The sequence below is a fragment of the Neoarius graeffei genome, chromosome 13, assembly GCF_027579695.1.
Source record: "Neoarius graeffei isolate fNeoGra1 chromosome 13, fNeoGra1.pri, whole genome shotgun sequence".
Taxonomy (NCBI): Eukaryota; Metazoa; Chordata; class Actinopteri; order Siluriformes; family Ariidae; genus Neoarius; species Neoarius graeffei.
The window spans coordinates 53,469,774-53,493,669 of record NC_083581.1 but is presented as its reverse complement, the minus strand read 5'-3'; the positions used below and the strand labels follow the sequence as shown (position 1 = coordinate 53,493,669).

The 23,896-nt window shown below is 42.3% G+C and overlaps 1 protein-coding gene across 2 annotated transcripts in view; it reads left to right on the top strand.

Moving 5' to 3' along the window:
• Nucleotides 1-2,309: 2,309 nt before the first annotated feature.
• Nucleotides 2,310-23,896, top strand: part of tm9sf4 (transmembrane 9 superfamily protein member 4) — a 48,665-nt gene continuing 27,078 nt past the window's right edge. The window contains exons 1-8 of one of the 2 annotated variants that reach the window (XM_060938036.1): nucleotides 2,310-2,358; nucleotides 7,493-7,603; nucleotides 8,504-8,603; nucleotides 8,736-8,904; nucleotides 13,137-13,281; nucleotides 20,244-20,367; nucleotides 22,810-22,928; nucleotides 23,012-23,123. In XM_060938036.1, coding sequence (XP_060794019.1) covers nucleotides 2,326-2,358; nucleotides 7,493-7,603; nucleotides 8,504-8,603; nucleotides 8,736-8,904; nucleotides 13,137-13,281; nucleotides 20,244-20,367; nucleotides 22,810-22,928; nucleotides 23,012-23,123 — 913 coding nt within the window. In that variant the 5' untranslated portion in view covers nucleotides 2,310-2,325. Of the gene's footprint in view, nucleotides 2,359-5,428; nucleotides 5,516-7,489; nucleotides 7,604-8,503; nucleotides 8,604-8,735; nucleotides 8,905-13,136; nucleotides 13,282-20,243; nucleotides 20,368-22,809; nucleotides 22,929-23,011; nucleotides 23,124-23,896 lie in introns of those variants that run through there. The other variant, XM_060938035.1, reaches the window with a different exon arrangement.

The window sequence follows — 23,896 nt, the reverse complement described above, 5'->3', positions numbered from 1 at the left end:
ATGCTGTACATGAGCGATTATGAGTTGGAAAAATAAGTGTCTACAACAGCAACGCACTATCACAAGGTAGTGGTGTGAAGGAAAAGCATTATGGAATTATTTACCAAAAACCCGTTTTGGAGCAAATGCGTCGGCCAAAAACAGCGCCCCCCATGGACGAAAATTCCCAAAATGTGGTATACATGACATGGGAGGTAGTAAGAGGGTGGCCGTGAAGTTTGACCAAATTTGAGGAAAGATTGGATTTTTTGCCCAAAAATAGCGCCCCCAGTGGCGAAATATCACAGAAATTGGGTAACATGTCAGAAGCCCAATGAGTGATGTGCGTGCGAAGTATGAGCAGTTTTGAGCAATTAGAAGATTTGTTATGAATTTTTAAGCATGTAAAATTTTGCATTGAAAATTGATTGACGTATAACTTCTGAACGGTTTATCCAACGTGAAACGTATTTAGTAACTTTTGTCAGCCATGTCTGTAGATGATGTGTATCAAGTTTGGTGACATTCCTATGAACGGTCTAGGAGGAGTTGCGCCATCTTCGTGGCCATGCATTTCGCACAAAAGTGAAATTACCTCACTTCCTGTTGGGCGTGGCTAATGCATTGGCATTACATTTTTGTCCGGCTTAGTGAGATACATATGCGTACCAAATGGCATGCCACTACTACAAACTACATGGCAACCAGGCACCTTAATGCGGGAGGCCAAAATCACAACGAGTTAGGGGGCGCTATAGAGGCCCTGAGGCCCGCCTGGATCTGGGCTTCTGGTTCTCAGTAGCGGTGGCAGTCTAAGAAAAAGGAGCCAAATTTCGTGCGATGTCGACCATGGCAAGCGCCCCAATAAGGGTCTTGTAAAGAGTTTGCTTGCCAAGTTTGACAAATCAGAAGCTGCAATATCATTTCTGCCATAACCAGCACCCCCAGGGGCGAAAGTGCACAAAAATTGGCGTACATGTCAGGTGAGCTATGAAGAGTTTGCGTATGAAGTTTGGTGACAATTGAGTAAATAGAAGATGAGATATAGATTTTTGAAGAATACATTTTTTGGTTTTTCCCATGTCAGTAGGTGGCGCTATGCTGTACATGAGTGATTATGAGTTGGAAAAATAAGTGTCTACAACAGCAACGCACTATCACAAGGTAGTGGTGTGAAGGAAAAGCATTATGGAATTATTTACCAAAAACCCGTTTTGGAGCAAATGCGTCGGCCAAAAACAGCGCCCCCCATGGACGAAAATCCCCAAAATGTGGTATACATGACATGGGAGGTAGTAAGAGGGTGGCCGTGAAGTTTGACCAAATTTGAGGAAAGATTGGATTTTTTGCCCAAAAATAGCGCCCCCAGTGGCGAAATATCACAGAAATTGGGTAACATGTCAGAAGCCCAATGAGTGATGTGCGTGCGAAGTATGAGCAGTTTTGAGCAATTAGAAGATTTGTTATGAATTTTTAAGCATGTAAAATTTTGCATTGAAAATTGATTGACGTATAACTTCTGAACGGTTTATCCTACGTGAAACGTATTTAGTAACTTTTGTCAGCCATGTCTGTAGATGATGTGTATCAAGTTTGGTGACATTCCTATGAACGGTCTAGGAGGAGTTGCGCCGTCTTCGTGGCCATGCATTTTGCACAAAAGTGAAATTACCTCACTTCCTGTTGGGCGTGGCTAATGCATTGGCATTACATTTTTGTCCGGCTTAGTGAGATACATATGCGTACCAAATGGCATGCCACTACTACAAACTACATGGCAACCAGGCACCTTAATGCGGGAGGCCAAAATCACAACGACTTAGGGGGCGCTATAGAGGCCCTGAGCCCCGGCCAAGTTTGGGCTTCTGGTTCTGAGTAGCGGTGGCAATTCTCGGAACTGGTGCCAAATTTCGTGCGTTTTCGCCCATGGCAAGTGCCCCGAAAATGGCCCAACAGCGGAGAAAAATGAAGAAGAAGAAGACGGAAGAATAATAATAGTGAACTCTTACAAGAACAATAGGGCCTTCGCCCATAGGGCTCGGGCCCTAATAATAATAATAAACCATAGAAACACTAGAGGTGCCTGTAGCTCCGCTGCTTGGCCCCTAATGAATACTGTACGTTATGATTAAAACACAAACACCCCACAAAAATTAACCTTTAATTTAACAAACATTAAATTGCGTTTAACCAGCACGCAACTGTTTTACAAGGTGAAAGCATATCCTGACAAAGAAAAAGAATGGAAACACTAACACTCACTCACTCACTCACTCAACACTAACAAGTCTCTAATAGTCGAAGACGTCATGATTTCGTCCCAACGAGCTTCCGGTGAGGTCACGAATGACACGTGTATTCAAGATGGCGGCCGCGGTGGTGAGTTGAAACGACAACTCTGTTTTGAAAAATAATACTCTTCTGTATGGATTCGGGCGCGTTGTATTTGAGAATAATTATAACACAGAGTTATTTTATACGTTTTGAAAGTTTGTTTCTCTTAAAATCAGCCGCGGAATTGAGTTAGCCGCTTAGCAAGCGAGATAATTAGCTAGTTAGCTTCTTATTGCTGGAGATTAGCTGCTTAAACCGAGTAGCAGTTAGAGATTAGTCCGGTTAACCGAGCCGAGGTGTCCAGCTGCTGGCCCTAACGAGGAGGAAGCGGTTTGTAGAAATGACACGGTTTTCAGGTCGCTGTAGCTCCTGTCAGTGCCAGAATACTTCATAGGGATGAATTTGATGATCCCGGATTCAGCAGCTTATGTGAAATTGAACACTTCCTGACAATCTTTTGCCTTCATGTGCATTTTGTTCCACTCTTTAGTCTCAGCTGCTTTGGGAGTTAAAACAGAAGCTAAATTAAAAAAAGAAAACGGTGCCCTGTTGGACCTACTGTGGAAAAACCCGAGAGATTGCAGATTCAGGAACTTTATTTTCTTCTACAGTAAAATTCGTATTTTGCTCGAGCACATGAATGATGCAGTAGATGTTAAAAACAACATGGAGTTGTCATAGTCATAGATAACCTTGTATACAGATAAACCTGTGTCAGGTATGTGTACAGAATTGTGCAATACTGCAACAAAATACTGTACTGTAGCAATATGGCATCATTTATTAAAGATAAAACCTATTAAACCGTTTTACAATCAGGGTACGCAAGCGAAAAATCACATTTAACACTTCAATATCAGGCGGCACGGTGGTGTAGTGGTTAGCGCTGTCGCCTCACAGCAAGAAGGTCCGGGTTCGAGCCCCGTGGCCGGCGAGGGCCTTTCTGTGTGGAGTTTGCATGTTCTCCCCGTGTCCGCGTGGGTTTCCTCCGGGTGCTCCGGTTTCCCCCACAGTCCAAAGACATGCAGGTTAGGTTAACTGGTGACTCTAAATTGACCGTAGGTGTGAATGTGAGTGTGAATGATTGTCTGTGTGTCAGCCCTGTGATGACCTGGTGACTTGTCCAGGGTGTACCCCGCCTTTCGCCCGTAGTCAGCTGGGATAGGCTCCAGCTTGCCTGCGACCCTGTAGAAGGATAAAGCGGCTAGAGATAATGAGATGAGATCTTCAATATCAAAAGGCTTGACTAAATAAACTTGGTTGTTTATTGTAGCCCTGTGATAGCTCTATTTACCATGCAAAAAACATTTGGTGAATGTATGGCAATATATGTCATATTTAGCAAAATTACTCGTGTCATCGGGGGCGTCGTGGCTCAGGTGGATAAGGCGCCATACCATAAATCCGGGCGACCCGGGTTCGATTCCGGCCCGAGGTCATTTCCCGATCCCTCCCCGTCTCTCTCTCCTGCTCATTTCCTGCCTCTACACTGTCCTATCCAATAATAAAGGTGAAAAAAAGCCCAAAAAATATCTTTAAAAAAAAAATTACTCGTGTCATTTAGAAAAAGTGCTTTTTTGACCACAGGTAGCTCCAAAAGGGATGCACTTAAATCATTCTTTATACCATAAAACAAATATTTGGTTCCATATCATTGGAAACATAGTTAAGTTTTAATGTTGAACGCCAGTAAGTTTTCAGACTATTTTGATCAAATTAGTATGTAATTGTGTCAAAAAAAAGTCCTCTCCGAGACAGCTAATTTTTCAATATAAAATAACATATCTAAAATGATTATTTTCATCCTAAAATGTGGTCAAGATATTGGGACATAAATATTAGAGACAATTAACACAAAGCTTACAGCCTTATATTTAAAAGCACTATGGAAGTAGTGGATTCTGAATTGTCAAAAAAAAGTCCTCTCCGAGAATTACTTCATTTGTTTCTCCCATCTTATAGCAGATTACACAAAACTACCATACACATATGTCAAAAAATTACCTGAAATCTGTTCTTTAACTTGTCCTTCACTTAAAAACTGGTACAAGAACCAGTTTAAATCAATTTGAATTTTGGACCCCTGTGACACAAACTTTGTACCCTGATTGTAAAACAACCCTTATAAAAATACAGGAAACATCATCTTTGTGGACATACATACACTAGCAAGTTGCCCGGGTTTTCCAAAATTCTGGGTTGCCTCCAGACTTCCACGTCAAATCTGGTGACGATCCATTGAGAAAGGGTGATGTTAACCCAAGATAAACAAAAATCCAAACATCCACCACCCACGGGTCCACTGGAGACCCCCTGGGGCCCAAATATGGAATTTGAGTTCTCCTGTACCTACGTGCCAAGTTTAGTGAAGATCTGTCAAGAGTTTGTGTTGATAAATGTAACGTGAAAGGCATTGAAGGAGGGGATGGATGGATGTTGTGCCTCGTACATGAATTTTGTTTATATCTGCAAAATTCTGGGTCATCCCTGGACCTACCTGCCAAATTTGGTGAAAATCCGTTGAGAAATGGCAATGTTGGCTCAAGACAAACTTGGCCACTTATTTATATATAATATACAGTATATACACACACACACGAGATGCTGTTAGTCTAATATCTGAATTTCTGATCTCGCGTGAAAATAACCCTTCAAAGATACATTTGGAAGAACTATATCTCAACCATAACTCATTGCTACAACTATTTTTATAAATCTTTTATAATTTTCTTGCTCTGCAGGAATGTTTTCTAGCTTTTTATTCCCCACTGGCTGAAAGGCCCGAAGGGGGATTATTGCTCCGTTTACACGTAGCCGGATATCTATGAAGATGCATATTTATTTATGCGGTTGCACCTCTCATTTACATGTAAACGGAGGTTTCAGTCACTGAAAATGGATATCTTTGAAAACTCCGGGCAAAGTGGAGATTTCTGAAAAAACTGTTTTCATGCCTGCGTGTAAATAGTGGAAAACGGAGCTTTAGGTATACGTCACAGAACAATATTTGCCTCAGGCACTCAGTATTTTGGTTTGATGGTCTCATGGATGCAACACGGGTAGTCGTCCTTTTTACATATTTGCAAACACTTGGTTTGTTTGCATTTGCAAATAGGACTACAACTGCTTGATGAGGAGCAGAGGAGAAGGACTGCGAGGAGGGTCGCAGTTTTTCAGGCACTTTTCCTCCCACAAGACAAAGGTTTGCTGCTTACCAACGTCGCCGTCATGTCATTTGTATTTTCATGATTCCGATAGGCTAGTATGGCTTTTATACTTCTCCTTATACTGCCACCTATATGTTTGGCATGCTCTTAATAGCGCTTAGCCGCGTATCTATGCGGATCCGTGTAAATGCAGATATTTTGGAGAACGGTCTGGTGTAATCGTGGATATTTTTGAAAACGGAGAGGCAGGGTTATCCGTTTCTATACATACCCAGGTACGAGTAAACTAAGCATATGTCGTGGCAAAGTCCGTCCATCCGTCCCGGAAAGGGTTCTCACCTTCTGAAATCAACTCCTCTCACGATGTTTGGAGGAGTTTCACGAAACTTGGCAAAAGGCTTTGCTATAGGACCTTAATTTGCATATTGCAATTTTGTTTGCAATATATTGCCGGGGCGGCACGGTGGCGTAGTGGTTGGCACTGTCGCCTCACAGCGAGAAGGTCCGGGTTCGAGCCCCGTGGCCGGTGAGGGCCTTTCTGTGTAGAGTTTGCATGTTCTCCCCGTGTCCGCGTGGGTTTCCTCCGGGTGCTCCGGTTTCCCCCACAGTCCAAAGACATGCAGGTTAGGCTAACTGGTGACTCTAAGGTGGTGTTTACATTAGACCGTATCCGTCTCGTTTTCGTCGCGGATGCACTGTCCGTTCACATTAAAACGCCGGGAAACAACTCCACAGGCGGAACAGTTTGAATCCTCCAGGGCCCACGTATTCAACCCAGTTCGTATCTGATCCGGTGCTGTGTAAACATTGAAGAACGCGGAAACGCTGTGCTGAGCTCTAGCTGACGTCGTCATTGGACAACGTCACTATGACATCCACCTTCCTGATTCGCTGGCGTTGGGATCACACACACAGCGGCTCAGTCCCGAATCACTGCTCGTGCGCTTCACTCGCGCGCTCTGTGAGCTGCGCAGGGCCGGAGTGCGCACCCTCCAGAGGGCACTCGCTGTTCAGGGCGGAGTGATTTGGAGCGCAGGATGAAGCGCTGAGCCGCACTGAGGTTTATTTACATATTTCAACTTATTTACCTCCTTCAGGCGCTTAAACTCAGTGAGAACATGAACATCACAGCCAGGTGTGTTTATCTGCTGGAGAAGGTGTTCGCTTGCCATCCTTCCACTTGCAAGTGGTGAGTGACTTGCGCATGCCCAATATGCACTGGGATCATGTGACGTGCCGTCTAATTAGTCATGTGATTAGCGTATCCGTGTATTGGCGTTGCTGTGTGCACGCGAATCGTGTATTGGAGTTGCTGTGTGCACGCGAATCGTGTATTGGCGTTGCTGTGTGCATGCGAATCGTTTTAAAAACGTTAATCTGATGATCCGCTGATACGGTCTAATGTAAACACCACCTAAATTGACCGTAGGTGTGAATGAGAGTGTGAATGGTTGTCTGTGTCTATGTGTCAGCCCTGTGATGACCTGGCGACTTGTCCAGGGTGTACCCCGCCTTTCACCCGTAGTCAGCTGGGATAGGCTCCAGCTTGCCTGCGACCCTGTAGAAGGATAAAGCGGCTAGAGATAATGAGATGAGATGATTGAATGTTTTGTATAGATTCAAGACAGTAAGGTTAAAAATCTGCCATCTTTACATTTTCCTTTTTTCTCTGCATTGATGTGTGGCAAATGCAGTCAATAACATTAAAAAAAGGCAAGAAAACAGAAGTCTGATAATTGTAAGAAGTCAGTCTAAAAATAGTATTGAAAATCGCTGGAATTTTTCTTCAAAGGAATCCTTTTAGCAATGATGTTTTGGAAGGCGAAGCTTTTGGATGAACGCCTTTTGTCGCCATTTTGTCAGTTTAGTGCTAATCCATGCTAAAGGATGCGTGTTGCTCGGTGTTATCAGTCCCCTCGACATTATGATTTCCATAAGTTATTATTTTCTGCGGCGAGTGATGTGATGATTATAGTCAGTTTCACTTTGGGGTTGGTTTTGTGTTTAAGCAGGAGACGTGGGTCGTGCTGCTGCTCCTGTCTCGACTGACTTTAGTCAAACCGTTCTACGTGCCTGGTGTTGCCCCGAAGGATTTCCATCAGAACGACCCCGTGGAGATCAAGGTGCGAATGGTTGCCTGTTCAGCTTTGCAAAATAAACGACACTACAGTTTGTTTTACTTCTAAACTGGGCTGCATGGTATTGACTGTTAACCACTGTGCCAGTATTAGTCAGTACTGACCGTGCAGAAGGCTTCACTATCTAAACAAGGCGTGGCAGAACTGCAAATAACTGAAGTGAGCATCTTGGACAGTCTGTACGAGTGCTGTCTGAATAATTTGATACAACAAACAGAAATAACTGTGAGGGCCTGAGAAAACACATCACGTGGTCACAGTCTGATATTTTCTACTGTACATACTGTAGGCCTGAAAGCTACAGGTGGTTGTGCAACGTGTCTCAACCGGAAGTCAATTTATAGCATTTTAATAAGATGTGGTAACCCTAGAAAGTGAGACGGGAGAAAACTGCATTCAAAGATTTCATTCCAGTGTTGCTGAAAGATGCCAGCATTTATATCTCTACATTTAGAACATTATATATTTATGGGAAAACTGCCAAATGTGCAGAAATGCTAATTTTACATTGGGAAATGAGTAACGATCCTCAGCAGTATCCATATCAGTCCGTGTCTCAGGACTTGGGGTAAAAGTCACTCTGAGCATTTAAACACGAGCCTCATCATCATCATCTCTTCAGCCATGTGATGTGTTTTCACAGCCCACCTTGTAATTTTGGGAAGGAAAAAATATATTTACATCATCTCAGAGGTTTACCAAGGTACCTCACATAGCCACGTACTTTGTCTAGATCATGTAGCCCTAGTTTCCAAGTAACTTTTTTTTTTTAAGCACAAGAATTGTAAAGGTTTTCGTGCTGCGGCTCTTTAGCATAGTTGATTTATGTACGTGAACCTGCATATAGTGTAATTAATAAATCTACACCTGTTTTGTCATGTGCAGGCAGTAAAGCTGACCAGTTCCAGGACTCAGCTACCCTATGAGTACTACTCTCTTCCTTTTTGTCAACCCATGAGCATTGTGTACAAGGCAGAGAACCTGGGTAAGTTATGGGGGGGGAAACAGAAACGTGTCCGTGTAAGAAACGAGCACGCGCCCCAGTCGGATCACTGCTAATGAGTTAATTTTTTTTGCTTGTCTTTTTGGGATGATGATGATGGTGGTGGGTGATCAGGCGAGGTTCTGCGAGGTGATCGTATCGTGAACACGCCATACCAGGTGCGCATGAACCAGGGCAGGAATTGTGAACTGGTGTGCGCAAAACCATCAGAGCCCACTAAACTCAGCGTGGCCAACAGCAAGCTGATCGCCGAGCGCATCCAAGAGGAGTACTATGTTCACCTGTAAGTTCCTCTACTATCATTTTGTCACTTTTTTTTCCCCGCTGATAGGTTTACCCACTAATCAATAGGTTTTAACTGATGTCAGAAATCCATAACTTTTTTTTTTTTGGGAACCTTAAAGGAACAGTCCACCGTACTTCCATAATGAAATATGCTCTTATCTGAATTGAGACGAGCTGCTCCGTACCTCTCCGAGCTTTGCGCGACCTCCCAGTCAGTCAGACGCAGTCAGACGCGCTGTCACTCCTGTTAGCAATGTAGCTAGGCTCAGCATGGCCAATGGTATGTTTTGGGGCTGTAGTTAGATGCGACCAAACTCTTCCGCGTTTTTCCTGTTTACATAGGTTTATATGACCAGTGATATGAAGCAAGTTCAGTTACACAAATTGAAACGTAGCGATTTTCTATGCTATGGAAAGTCTGCACTATAATGACAGGCGTACTAACACCTTCTGCGCGCTTCGGCAGCGCATTGATCCGGAGCTCAGATATCAATGCGCTGCCGAAGCGCGCAGAAGGTGTTAGTACACCTGTCATTATAGTGCGCACTTTCCATAGCATAGAAAATCGCTACGTTTCAATTTGTGTAACTGAACTTGTTTCATATCACTGGTCATATAAACCTATGTAAACAGGAAAAACGCGGAAGAGTTTGGTCGCATCTAACTACAGCCCCAAAAAATACCATTGGCCATGCTGAGCCTAGCTACATTGCTAACAGGAGTGACAGCGCGTCTGACTGCGTCTGACTGACTGGGAGGTCGCGCAAAGCTCGGAGAGGTACGGAGCAGCTCGTCTCAATTCAGATAAGAGCATATTTCATTATGGAAGTACGGTGGACTGTTCCTTTAAAGGTGCAGTGGTCAATATTTTCTTTTCTTACTAGTATAAATAATGTGGATAATTATGTAGAAATTATAAAATGTAATAGTTTATTGACTATGACTGACTTTCACATTTTTCAGGTTTAGGCCATATAAAAGAATTTTCCCCGACACGCAATTATTTTTGTTTAGTGGACCGAAAGCTACTGAATTCGAATCGCAGACTTCCAATTTTATTCGTTTTTTAAAAATAGAACGACGAATGAATTTAAGGCCACGTGGCCCTGCATTCTCAGCTATTTTTTCCTGCTTTACCGTGACGTGATACAAGAGACTACGTCATGCATCACATGGTGGGCTTTCCCCGTCCGCGCGAGGCATTGTGGGATACAAATTTGAAACAGGAGAGAAAAATGGAGGACGCGAATGAAACGTGAAAGACCGACTACGGTAACAGAAAGCGAGAAGAAAAGACGTTATGTTGCGAAGGAAAGGAAACGCAGGACCAAACTAATAAATATCGGCGGTCAGCGAGCACCTCGGTGTGATCAGTTGTTCGTTTAGCGACAAAATGATGTAACTGTCAGTGTACGGTCAAAGGTAAACCTGCGCATGCGCACACGGACTTCTTCTGTTTGCTTGACTGTGCAAAGCGAGCGATTTCATGCACACTATTTACTCAGGAATCCCCTCAAATTAAATAACTTTTTTTTTTTTTTGGATATTACAGAAATAAATTTGTGACAGTGACCAGATTTCAGAGGGAACTAAATTTCATCAGTTTTATGAAATCGAAAGGCCGTCTACTTTTAAGTAATTGTCTCAAAGTGATTAGTATGATGTAGCTGAAAAAAAAAATGTATCCAGGATGTATTTTGGAATGGCTTCTTGTCAGTCATTTTATAGACATGCCCCAGATGTGGAACATATCTTAGCAATGGCCTAATGGTTAGAGAAGCAGCTTTGGGACCAGAAGGTCGCCAGTTCGATTCCCTGAACTAGCAGGAAATGGCTGAAGTGTCTTTGAGCAAGGCACCTAACCCCCAACTGCTCCCCAGGCTGCTCTGGGTATGTTGTACGTCACTCTGATAAGATGAGCGCGTCTGCTAAATGCCATTAATGTAATGTAACAATGGCCCAAGAACTTGTTTTGTCAGTCAGCATTCCAGGAATGCTGATATTTCATTGTGTGCATTATTCCACTTGTCATGTAAAAGTCCACGTCCTCGTTCTAACCAGTTGATGTTAGTGACATCATCAGAGGACATGGCAGATGAAGATGAAAAGGAAGACAGTTTTACACTAGCCTGGCAAGCCAAACTAAATGTGAATATTTAGTCTGGCCTCGATCCGTAGACATTTCCGAAGCGGGTAGGAGGAACAAACCGCTGTCTTTCAAACTGTCTCTGTGCGTATAGGCCAACGCTCTGACCAATCAGCGCAACAGTGACTGTGACGTAGTCAGAGCGATAGAAAGCAGTGGGGGAGGCCTTGAAATAAATAATTTTTCAAAATGCGTATTAATTAATAAACAGGTTCTAGATATTAAGAAGTTTGGAGATAATGACCACAAGTTTGGAGTCTGTACCACATACACATTTTTTTCAAGTGTTTTTCAAGGGTTTGCTTAAACTGTTTTTGAGAGTTTTTATTTAGTGGTGTTTGGTGAAATAATTTCCCTTAAATTTAAAATAACGGGAAAATAAGAAACAATCAAAAAGTAATGTTTCAAAGCTGTTTATTAATTCTTCGTACTGCACAAACTAGCCCCATCCTTTTGGCTACGAGCGGAGCCAGCTGGTAGATCAGACTTTTGCCATAGCCAGTCGGCAAAACAGTGAAAACGTCCTTCTTGAAAAGGAATGAGCAGAGAGCCTCTTCCTGCTCATGTTTCAACGAAAACTCCAAGTCTAATTCTTCTAAAACTGATTCCAAAGCGGAGTCAAACGCGCGCTGTTCACTAGCCGTAGCCATCTTTCCTGTTGTGCTTTCTCCAGCGTCGTGCAGCTTTGTCATCACTCCTGCAAAAGCCCGCCCAAAGAATCCAAACAAAAACCTTGCGTTGTGATTGGCGGGCACGATTTGATGCCCAGGGTGTTTTTGTTTATATGGTGCGAGGCTAGACCCACTCGCTAGGCAAAAATATTTTTGGCCGCTAGGCGGGTGGGTCTAGTTTACTAGGCTAGTTTTACATGGGAATGTAGAATAGAATAGAATGCCTTTATTGTCACTATACACATGTACAATGAGATTAAAGCATCTCCAATAACAGTGCAAACAGCGTGTAGAGAGAGAGAGAGAGAGAGGAAGGGGGGAGGAAAAAAAAGGGGGGGTAAGGTGCACAGTCTGAGGTGTATGTGTTGTGTTACACATTATGGAGTGAGGTATTGCACAGAGACAGTCACATTACAAATTATTGCACGAGAGAGTCACATTATAAGATAAAATATTACACATTATGAAGTATTGCAAGGTAAGGTGCACAGGCTTGAGGTGTATGTGCTGTGTGTAAGATGCACAGTCCTGAGGTGAATATGTTGCGTTTCACATTATGGAGTGTGGTATTGCGCATTATAAAAGTATTGCATAGAGAGTCATCTTATAAAGTACTGCACATTATAAATTAGTAAAATAGTAAAATAAATAGACTATAAAGTCGGAGCATATCCGAGTTCAGGGTGGTTATGGCTTTTGGAAAGAAGCTGTTTTTTATTTAATCGATTTGTTTTTGTCCTGATGCACCTGTAGCGCCTTCCTGAGGGCAACAGGTCGAACAGATCAAAGCCAGGGTGGGAGCTGTCCTTGATAATGTTTTTAGCTCTGCTAAGGCAGTGGGAGGTGTAAATGTCCATCAGGGAGGGGAGAGGGCAGCCAATGATGATCTGTGCTGCCTTAACTACCCTCTAGAGCCTCTCCCTGTCTACAGCAGTGCAGCTGCCGTACCATACTGTGATACAGCACGTCAGCAGGCTCTCGATGGATGAGCGGTTTATAAAGTGAGTGTGGCTTTTTAGGATCCATGTCCACTCACGAAGCAAAATAAATGGTACATTCGTCCATATTGAGGCTAAAATGTCACTTAATCGATATTAAGTTCTTGTTTATAGAACTGTTAAATAAAAGCACTCGAGGTTGTGCTGTTGTCCTGAACATCAGCCCGGCTGTGATTAGCCTCAGCACTCGGCCTGCAGCGTCATTTCTACGACCGGATCACAGCTGTGCTGATGTTCATGTAGAGCAGTACGCTTTCTCATGTGATATTACTGAATTAGAAATGGTCAAAAAGCTAATATAATAATGGAGTCCAATATTCTATTACTTTTCATAAATGGTGAGGACAGTGGACCTCTCATGTGTTTTCCATTATGTTAAAAGCCATACCTCTGACCTGTTGATGGGTATGAACAGTATTGCAGATAATCTTCCAGTGGCCACCAGGTTGGAGTTTTACCCAAACAGAGAGGCAGGGACTGACGAGGAACAGAAGAAAGACGTTGTAAAAGATGTCCAGTTTGAACATGGCTACAGGTTGGGCTTCACTGACAATAACAAGGTAAGTGCACTTACTGTCTCGGTCACTTAAACGGATTTGTTACACGGCTCGTTCGAACACTTGATCCCGATTGGTCAATTACAGCATTCTACAGTGCATTATTTTTGTATAACAGACCGTTGCGATGGACCACATCGTTAGCGAAAGTCATTATTTTATTTTTTTTTTAAATTAGTATTTTCTGTCAAATTGTTAATTGTACATCCTTCTTTAGGAAATAATCCTCAGAAAATAATGCTTCTGCATATTACATGTACATGACCAAACAAACAGATGCACTGTCTCAAATTGCACGTCTCATCTCATCTCATTATCTCTAGCTGCTTTATCCTGTTCTACAGGGTCACAGGCAAGCTGGAGCCTATCCCAGCTGACTACGGGCGAAAGGCAGGGTACACCCTGGACAAGTCGCCAGGTCATCACAGGGCTGACACATAGACACAGACAACCATTCACACTCACATCTACGGTCAATTTAGAGTCACCAGTTAACCTAACCTGCATGTCTTTGGACTGTGGGGGAAACCGGAGCACCCGGAGGAAACCCATGCGGACACGGGGAGAACATGCAAACTCCGCACAGAAAGGCCCTCGCCGGCCACGGGGCTCGAACCCGGACCTTCTTGCCGTGAGGCGACAGTGCTAACCACTACACCACTATGCCACCCAAATTGCACGTGTATGTATTATTGTAGAGCATCACTGAGTACTAACAGTAATTGCTTTTCCTATTTTAGTTAGTCTTTGAATTTTCAAAACCTCCGATGGAAGCTTCCGACTGAAATATCAGTTTTCCAGTCTTTTGGAAAATCTAGTCTTCTGGATTTTCTAGCTTAGTTAATAATGATAATGCATTACGTTTATATAGTGCTATATATGTACACTCTATAGCGCTTTACAATTCAAAAAAATGCAAACTAACAATATATGGCTTGCAACCACGTGATCAAAATGTGCTACGTTATGAGCGTCCGCCATGATGGTGGATATACAAAGCAACTAGGGTGGCAGCCGCTGAAAGTGTGTCTGTAAACAATACTGAATTTTCTCAGTATTGCCACAATTTGAACAGTCGAGCAAAGATTCGATACAAAGAGAAGATAGATACAGTATGTGTGGGTTTTGACCCATATTATTTTAAAAAGTCAGACTTTTCTGAAGATAAGACGCTTCTACCGACCATCGAGTACCCAGATATCGCGTTCTTTCTGGTTCGGCTGCTGAAGAATCGAGTCTGACCTTGGATGAAACATAGCCCATTTTCTGAGCGGGTGCCCAGTCTGGATTGTTTCTATCGTATAATTTTGCTGGCGCTCCTAGAAGTCAAATGATAATACACGTTAAAAATATAACAACATCCGAGTGAACTACAACAGGAGAACGCTAATTTTATAGCAAAATTCTAGCAACACGAAATAAAATTCTTCCGTGATATTATTGAGAAAGCTGTTGAATCTCACCTGAGAGAAAATTATCACTGCAAACACGAGCTGTTTGGGTTTTCGCCTCTGTTAGATCAGCCCTGCCGATGTTGTTCAGCCGTGCTCGTCTCCTCTCCGTACTAAGCCTCAGAGTTTCCTCGCCCACTTTCCGAGTCACGGACGGAATTCTAAAAAAATCGGAACATGCTCAACTGTTGTGACCTCAACCGTATACAGCACAAAGATATGGCATAGCTAAAAGAACGCTTAAAGCAGTGGAAAAACAAAGAGAGTTGCGCACGCGTGACTGTTTTGTACGGAATGTCGCTTGACCCTGCATTTGTATATCCACCAATATGGCCAACATCCGGGTTTCTATTTTGCTTTGATGTCACTTGCAAGTCAAGGATAAATATACTTGAAGTCACTCCAGAATAAAAAAAAAATTTCATTAAAATTTAATAAACAAGTCAGAGTCTAAGAAGCATAAGCTAAATAGGGAGATTTTCAGTTGTTTCTTAAAAGTGTTACTGTTTACACATGACTTAAGTTCTCTTAGCAAGGTATTCCAGTTTTCAATTTGAGACCCGGCTCATAACACCAGTCCTGACTACTAGGGCTGTAACGATACACCCAACTCACGATTCGATTCGTATCGCGATTTTTGACCCACGATTCGATACACCCACGATTTTTTTTAATGTATTTTTAAAGTAGTAAATTTGACTTAACATTTACTTACTTACATTAACTATTTAATAGCAAATAATTCAGACCACTGCAGAGAATGAGTAATATGTATGCAAAAATGAACAAATGTACATCCAAAGACTGTTATTTCTCAAAATAATACTGTTGAGCTGGAAGCTCTGTTTTTTTCGGTTCTGAAAAAGTCATTTTTCCAAATCGTGTAAATCCGTTAAGATTTTTTTTTGGGGGGTGGCTCTCTCACTGTCTCACTCTCATAGGGCCAATGATTTTCTGTGATCGCGGAAAACAGATGGAAATTACGGAATTTTTATGGTGAAACATTGCTCGCGTGTCAAAATGTAACTGCCGCAGAAGGCTTCCGCCCAAGCAGACATGCCTTCAGTTTTGCCAGATATTGCTAACGTTTTCCACCCCAAAATATGTTCAAAACCAGCCAAAAAGCACCTAAACCCGCCCAGTCTGGCAACACTGCATGCCTTTCCGGTCAAGTGATTGTGATTGGCTTGTGGCACACCTAGCCAGCCAATGAGCTGCTTGTTTACAGATTCGCTCCCCGCGTTGCAACCAGAATGGCGACCGCTTAAAAGAAATGAATGCTCTGCCAGTGGCGAGTGTGGACGTTGTGTGACTCGCAGAAGATTGTCGCAGGTCGGCGAAAAAACGACTTACTAATAGATATAAAAAATAAAAGTAATTTAAGTCAGTTTAAAATGTAATTTAAATAAAAAGTAAAGTATTCATAAATTGAAGTTTGGAAGCACCTCTGTTTTTGGGCTGAGGAGAAGTTTGAAAGGGTGTACCGCGATTCTGCCTTCTTGTATCGCGACACGGATCGTGGCTCTGCGTATCGCGATTTCGATTTCGATACGCATATTGTTACAGCCCTACTGACTACAGTGGAAAGTTGTAAAGAGAAACGGAGCTTCTCAGTGTGTTTAGTGACTTCTGTGCATGAAATCACTAAACGTTTTACAGTTGGACTTGGAGTCCAGACGGTACTCTGTACAGTTGACAGAGAACAAAGTCCTGCCATGTTTAAGCGACCTAATAAAAATATGGTTAAACTCGATTATCAGATGAACTCACTGAATTACACAGTGATTGTTTCTGTATCTCTATAAGAGCAAACAGCGATTAGTCAAGCACCAAGAGACGATTTTTTTTTAAACAGCACAAGTGTGTAAACTACCGCAGGTGAGCTTATATCATTCTTTAGCATCATTAATGCTGTTTTTCTATAAATAGATGACTGTTGGTGAATAGCCTGTCTGTCTGTCTGTCTGTCTGTGAGCTAGGAGTAAAAATGCATGTCATTTTCATTATTATAAGTTGTGTATTTTATTTAATACATATTGAGTTAAATCCAAATGAAATCTATTAATACTTGCTTTTAGGCAATCACTGTGCCGGTGTCTTGAGTCCTTAAAGTGCATATTCTGGACCAATTTTGTGTTTTGTTTTGTTTTTAATATGAAAGTATGTCCCTTTACACACTCATCCAGAAGGGTAATTTTGCACAAGGCCATCTGTCTACAGCAGAAAAAAATAAAATAACAAAACGTGTCTGGAAAAATCCCAAGCGAGTCTGGAGCCAAATTCGTGACGTCACGTGCGGATCCGCCAGCAGGCTGCGCGAGCTTTGCACGGTTTCAGTGCACAGCCTGTGTAGACCAAGCGCTCCCGTTTCTCTCTCATTGTCCGGTCTTTTGGGAAACGATGAGTACTAATCCCATCAAGATTGGTGTTGCTACACCCTCCTACGATACATCTGTTAACCATTTTAATAATTACGCGATAACGTTGAAGAAATTTGCAGAAAACCACCAAGTCGTTTTCTCATAAACAAACCAGCGCTGGCGTAGGATTCAGAGGGAGGCGTCCCACAGATGACGTCACAAAAATCAATGTTTGCCGGGAAATCCAAATGCCAAGTTTTTTCAGAGGCGGACCAATTCGCCTCAAATGGCTTGAGATCAGCTGAATTTTTCTGGTATTGCGCAAGGTAAAAAAATTGCAGAAAATGCAGAATGTTACAGATATTTGACCAAAGTTTAATATAAAATTACATTGATCTTGCTCTTGAATTTACCCGTGATATGCCCTTTAAACATAGGTTTCTCCTTTTTTATCCCCTGCTGGCCGAAAGGCCCGAAGGGGGATTATGTCGTGGCGATATCCGTCTGTCTGTCCGTCCTGGGAAGGGTACTCGCCTTCTGAAATCGACTCCTCTCACAATTTTTGGAGGAATTTCACGAAACTTGACAGGATTCTGTTATATGTTGGTCATACGCCTATTGCAATTTCGTTTAATTCAGTCGCATTTTACCAGAGTTACATCCCTTGATTACCAAACTTGTACTTTGACAATTTCATGAGGGTGTATTAAGCACTTATAGCATAGATATAGCTGCCAGCGGGGGATATTGTGCTCTCAGAGCACTCGTGTTAATTGTGGAGATAAGTCAAGTTCATAATGCGATTAACTTTTTACTTCTATCTGAAATGCATAAAAAGAGAGAAAAATATTTGTTTTGGAAATCCTGTCATTTTCCTGAATTTAAACTCCATATATTATAACTTTTTTTTTTTTTTCTTTTTTCTGATGGACAAGGGGGGGGGAACAAACCCTGAATGTTTGTCCTGTACACTCAGGGTGGGATCTTCAAATATTTGTTGAGAGTGCAGTTTGTATCGTATCCTGCTCTGCCCTTCTTTTGTGTTCTGTCACTAGAGCTGGTTTGAAAAGTATTTGCCCGAAAGTACTCGTTCGTTTTCTAAGTGCCTCGTAAAGAATTCCTCCCAAATGCATACTAAAGTGAATTTACGAATTGTTTATCACTTTATTATACAGAATGTGCTTCTTTCTGTTAAGGCCAAATCGTGACATTTACGTAACGCAAACCTGTTTGACTCATGTTTGCCGTTTCCTCCGAGTGTGTTTCTAGTTAAACTATAATTTTGAGGAGGATGGTGTACAGTGCCTTGCAAAAGTATTCATACCCCTTGAACTTTTTCACATTTTTCCACCTTACAAACACGAACTTAAAAGTTTTTTTTTTATTGAGATTTTATGTGATAGACCAACACAGAGTAGCACATAATTATGAAGTGAAATGAAAATGATAAATGGTCTTCAAAATTTTAAGCAAATAAAAATCTGAAAAATGTGGTGTGCATTACTATTCAGCCCCCTGTCCTCTGATACCTCTAAATACAATCCAGTGCAATCAATTGCCTTCAGAAGTCATCTAATCAGTTAATAGAGTCCTACTGTGTGCAATTTACTCTCAGCATAAATACACTTGTTCTGTGAAGGCCTCAGTGGTTTGTTAGAGAACACTGAAGAACAAACAGCATCAGGAAGACCAAAGAACTCACCAGACAGGTCAGGGATAAAGTTCTGGAGAAGCTTAAAGCAGGGTTAGGTTATAAAAAAATATCCCAAGCTCTGAACATCTCAAGAAGCACTGTTAAATCCATCATTCAAAAATGGAAAAAGTATGGCACAACTGCAAACCTACCAAGACATGGCCGTCCACCTAAACTGACAGAGCGAGCAAGGAGAGCACTGGTCAGAGAAGCAGCCAAGAGGCCCATGATCACTCTGGAGGAGCTGCAGAAATCCACAGCTCAGGTGGGAGAATCTGTGCACAGGACAACTATCTGGCCTTTTTGGAAGAGTGGTAAGAAGAAAGCCATTGTTGAAAGACAGGCATAAGAAGCCATGTAGGGGACACAGCAAACATGTGGAAGAAGGTGCTTTGGTCAGATGAGACCAAAGTTGAACTTTTTGGCCTAAACGCAAAGCGCTATGTGTGGCGGAAAACTAACACTGCTCATCACCCTGCACACACCATCCCCACTGTGAAACATGGTGGTGGCAGCATCATGCTATGGGGATGCTTTTCTTCAGCAGGGACAGGGAAGCTGGTCAGAATTGATGGGAAGATGGATGGAGCTAAATACAGGGCAGTCCTGGAAGAAAACCTGTTGGAGGCTGCAAAAGACTTGAGACTGGGAAGGAGATTCACCTTCCAGCAAGACAATGACCCTAAACATACAGCCAGAGCTACAATGAAATGGTTTAGATCAAAGAATATTCATGTGTTAGAATGGCCCAGTCAAAGTCCAGACCTAAATCCCATTGAGCATCTGTGGCAAGACTTGAAAATTGCTGTTCACAGACGCTCTCCATCCAATCTGGCTGAGCTTGAGCTATTTTGCAAAGAAGAATGGGCAAAAATTTCAGTGTCTAGATGTGCAAAGCTGGTAGAGACATACCATAAAAGACTTGCAACTGTAACTGCAGCAAAAGGTGGCTCTACAAAGTATTGACGCAGGGGGGCTGAATACTAATGCACATCGCATTTTTTCAGATTTTTGTTTAAAATTTTGAAGATCATTTTTGTTTCACTTCACAATTACGTGCTACTCTGTGTTGGTCTATCACATAAAATCTCAATAAAAAACTTGAAGTTCGTGGTTGTAAGGTGGAAAAATGTGAAAAAGTTTAAGGGGTATGAATACTTTTTCAAGGCACTGTATATAAGGTTTAGGCCTCGTATCGGTTTCCTAACAGTAACTCAGAGGGCCTTTGGTAAGAGCTGATGGTGTAGCTTTGTTGTTTGCAATTCCTAAATCATATCGTTTTATAGTGATTTGGTGAGTACCAGGCTTAGAGATTTGAAGCAAAACAAGCGCTCTGAAATTCTTGCCTGGAGTCCTATGGTCATGATGGTGTACTAGGAGATTGGTGCTGGGTGTTGTGTTTGTAGTACATCTGTGTCCTTGTAATGTTTAGTAAATTATCATGTTTTCTGGTTCCTGCAGTTCTATTTGCACAACCACCTGTCCTTCATTCTGTACTACCACAAAGAGAAGGTGGAGGAGGAAGAGGAGCATAATTTCCGTGTTGTACGCTTCGAGGTGGTGCCACAGAGCGTCAAGCTAGAAGGTAACTCCTTCACTAACGAAACATCCTGGATGCATAATAAAATAAAACTTAGTAGTGGGTTGGGTACTGGTAGGGTTCTCCCCCCCACCCCAAATCGTATAAATTTCCAAATACCATAGCCATCAAACAATCAAAGTCCTTCCCATGCCATGTGGCGCATAGGGCGGTGCCAATCTCCGTAGCCCTCGGCCTCTCGCCTGTTACATAGCTAGGGTTACAGTGTGGGGGGCTGGTCCTCTAGTAACTGCAAGAGTTTGACTCCCCACTCGCATCTGTATTGCAGCGTGCCTTGCCAGACAGCAGTTGGTACCGTTTTTATGATGGTATGACCCGACCACGATTAGAACTCACGATCTCCCGATCGAGAAGCGGACACGCTAACCACTAGGCCAACTCGCGGCATATCCATGGATGACTGAAACTGCAAAGTCAACTACTGTGTTTTCCCTGAAACTGCAGGGTGTCCGAGTTTGTGAGCGAGTATTTTAAGGTTGTTTGTTTTGTATCCTCTGCACAAACAAGAGCCTCACAACCTCCAGGATTAAAAGGGGAGCCCCTGGCCGCAGTGACTTTGACCAGAGAACATAGAACGATTTATTGCAGTGTCAGATGGGTTTGCGGTAGAGGTGTGCACAGGACTGGTTTGTTTTATATATTAAAAAAAAAAATTATTGCTGCCTCTTGCCAAAAAAATTCTGACCAGCCCAGCCCGCCCTCTTGGTTATTATTGTTTGCACCTGCCCACGATATTTTTTTCGATGAATGTAGTTGGTTCTGTTTGTTAAAATATAAACAGATTAGTACTTTAAACCACTCTGACCAGGATTAAGCAACCACTCATCAATTAATGAAAGCAATGCCACGCAAACAATATATGAACCTTCGTTTGAATAAAAATGGCCTTTCTTTGTCCTGCAAGCTTCATATCCGAAGCTCCCATGAATACGAAATTAAAAATGCCCAGTACCCCAGCTTTTCTTTTTGTTGTGTTCTGTGGGGGGGGGTCCCACTCCCAATGCACATCAGTAGTTTGAGGCACAGAACTGGTTCATTGAGCACTAATATTTATTTATTTTTCAATCAGTGATTTTGTTTCTTTGCGATTTACTGTTCAAACAGGAAATTCAAAATTTTGTCATGAAGTTTGTAAAATACGAGTCTTTCAGCAGCACCCCCACCCCCCACCAGGATTATAGTTCCATATAAATTGGGGAATGCAGTCATATATATTCTCGTCTGAAATTTGAAAAAAATCTTTTTTTTTTTTTGTACTGTGTATCTCTAACTAGGATGATAATTGAGAATTTAAGAGATGATTCTCTACTAAAGCAGCAAATGAAGGACAAGAAGTGACGAGATTGCTGGTTGTAAAAATGGTTATAATAGAAGCCTTTTTAAACAAGTGTGCAGAGGTGGACAAAGTACCCAACTTCATTACTTAAGTCAAAGTACAGATCCTGCTGGTCAAATGTTACTCCGATACAAGTGAAAGTTGTCCAGTCAAATTTTTACTTAAGTCAAAGTACTGAAGTACTTGCTTTTAAAAATACTTATGGTAAGTATTGAAACTACATTTTCTGTCAACGCATAGTTGTATTATTGCCACAACGCTTACAAAACCTAATGCTGTTACCAAAGACAGAAATGCAGGGGCTTCAAAGTTTGGGAGAATAGCAGGGTACAAATAATTTACAGCAGGGTGCAAAATGGTAAAATGTCTGCCAGCAGCAGACATAATGCACGCAAAGTGTGCAGGGAGATATATATATATATATATATATATATATATATATATATATATATATATATATATATGGCACGTGATGTGATTTCGTTTTCAGCAAACATTTAAAACGAAACGAATCTTTAATCCTTTCTGAAAACTGAAACATGGGTTCTAGGTATGGCCATGAGTGTGTGCATTCCCCAGAAGAACCGCGTCCTTCCATTCTGCCATCAACTGATCGTGTTAAATAATGCTGCGGAGAAATCACTGAACTTGATTTTATACAGTCTATGGATGTTACGTGACCCTAGTGATTACTGATCGGCTGTCAGTGTCACCTGCAGAAAAACCAATCACGTTTTAGAAAAGAAAAGGAAAAAAAACATCCACTTTCAAAGCTGCTTCACAGTAACAAGGACCTTGATAGAAATGTAGTGGAGTAAAAAGTATGATATTTGTCTTTTCAAATGTAGTGAAGTTAGTCATACTGTAAGTTTCCAAAAAAAAAATCCTCAGAGTACAGATGCTCAAAGTGTACTTAAGTACAGTACTCAAGTAAATGTACTTTGTTCCTGTCCACCCCTGCAAGTGTGCATAAATGTTTTTAGGTTTTCAATTATATTCTCTCTCTTTCTAGCTCTCTCTCTCGGTCTGTGTGTGCAGTCTTTCTCTCAGACTGACAAATGAGTGAAATCTGACCTCTAAATGTCTTTTAGACCTGAAAGTTGACTCGAATGGCGCGTGCACGTTACCGGAGGCGAGCAGTTCTGCTCCTCAGGAGATCGATCCATCCAAAGAGAACAGTGTGCTCTTCACGTACTCTGTGCACTGGAAGGTGAGACTTCAGCCACCTTTTCAACAGACTGTCCATGTGTCCTGTACATCCCTAATGTCTCTGTGTCTTCTACCGGTGTGTAGGAGAGTCAGGTGAAGTGGGCGTCACGCTGGGACACGTACCTCACGATGAGCGATGTGCAGATTCACTGGTTCTCCATAGTCAACTCGGTGGTGGTCGTATTCTTCTTGTCAGGTACAAATAATAAAGTTTGTGTAAAACTGAAACTCAAAAGGAGATCTCAGACCCCGTCCACACGTAGCCGGGTATCTGCTAAATCGAAGAAATTTTTCTACGTTTTGGCCTGTCATCCACATGAAAACGCATCAAAAACGAATATTTAAAAAAACTCCGGGCAAAGTGAAGATTTTTGAAAACTCCGTGTATGCCTTTTCGTGTAGACGGAGATAACCGGAGTTTTGCGTTTTAGAACGTCACAATCTGCGCCAAAAAAATGACAACAAATCTGCCCTGACGTCAAACGTGCGACCTTTGTTTACTGCAGAAGCCAGATTAAGCATGGACAAAGAGTAATGGATCGGAGTAGTGCCTTGAAAGCGTTAATTATTGTGCAGGTGCTTTTCTGATGTGATTAGGGGGTAGGATTTGGGGAAATAATGCCATCTACAGGTTTGGGGAAATAATGCCATCTACAGGTTTGGGGAAGGGCGGCACGGTGGTGTAGTGGTTAGCACTGTCGCCTCACAGCAAGAAGGTCTGGGTTCGAGCCCCGTGGCCAGCGAGGGCCTTTCTGTGTGGAGTTTGCATGTTCTCCCCGTGTCCGCGTGGGTTTCCTCCGGGTGCTCCGGTTTCCCCCACAGTCCAAAGACATGCAGGTTAGGTTAACTGGTGACTCTAAATTGAGCGTAGGTGTGAATGTGAGTGTGAATGGTTGTCTGTGTCTATGTGTCAGCCCTGTGATGACCTGGCGACTTGTCCAGGGTGTACCCCGCCTTTCGCCCGTAGTC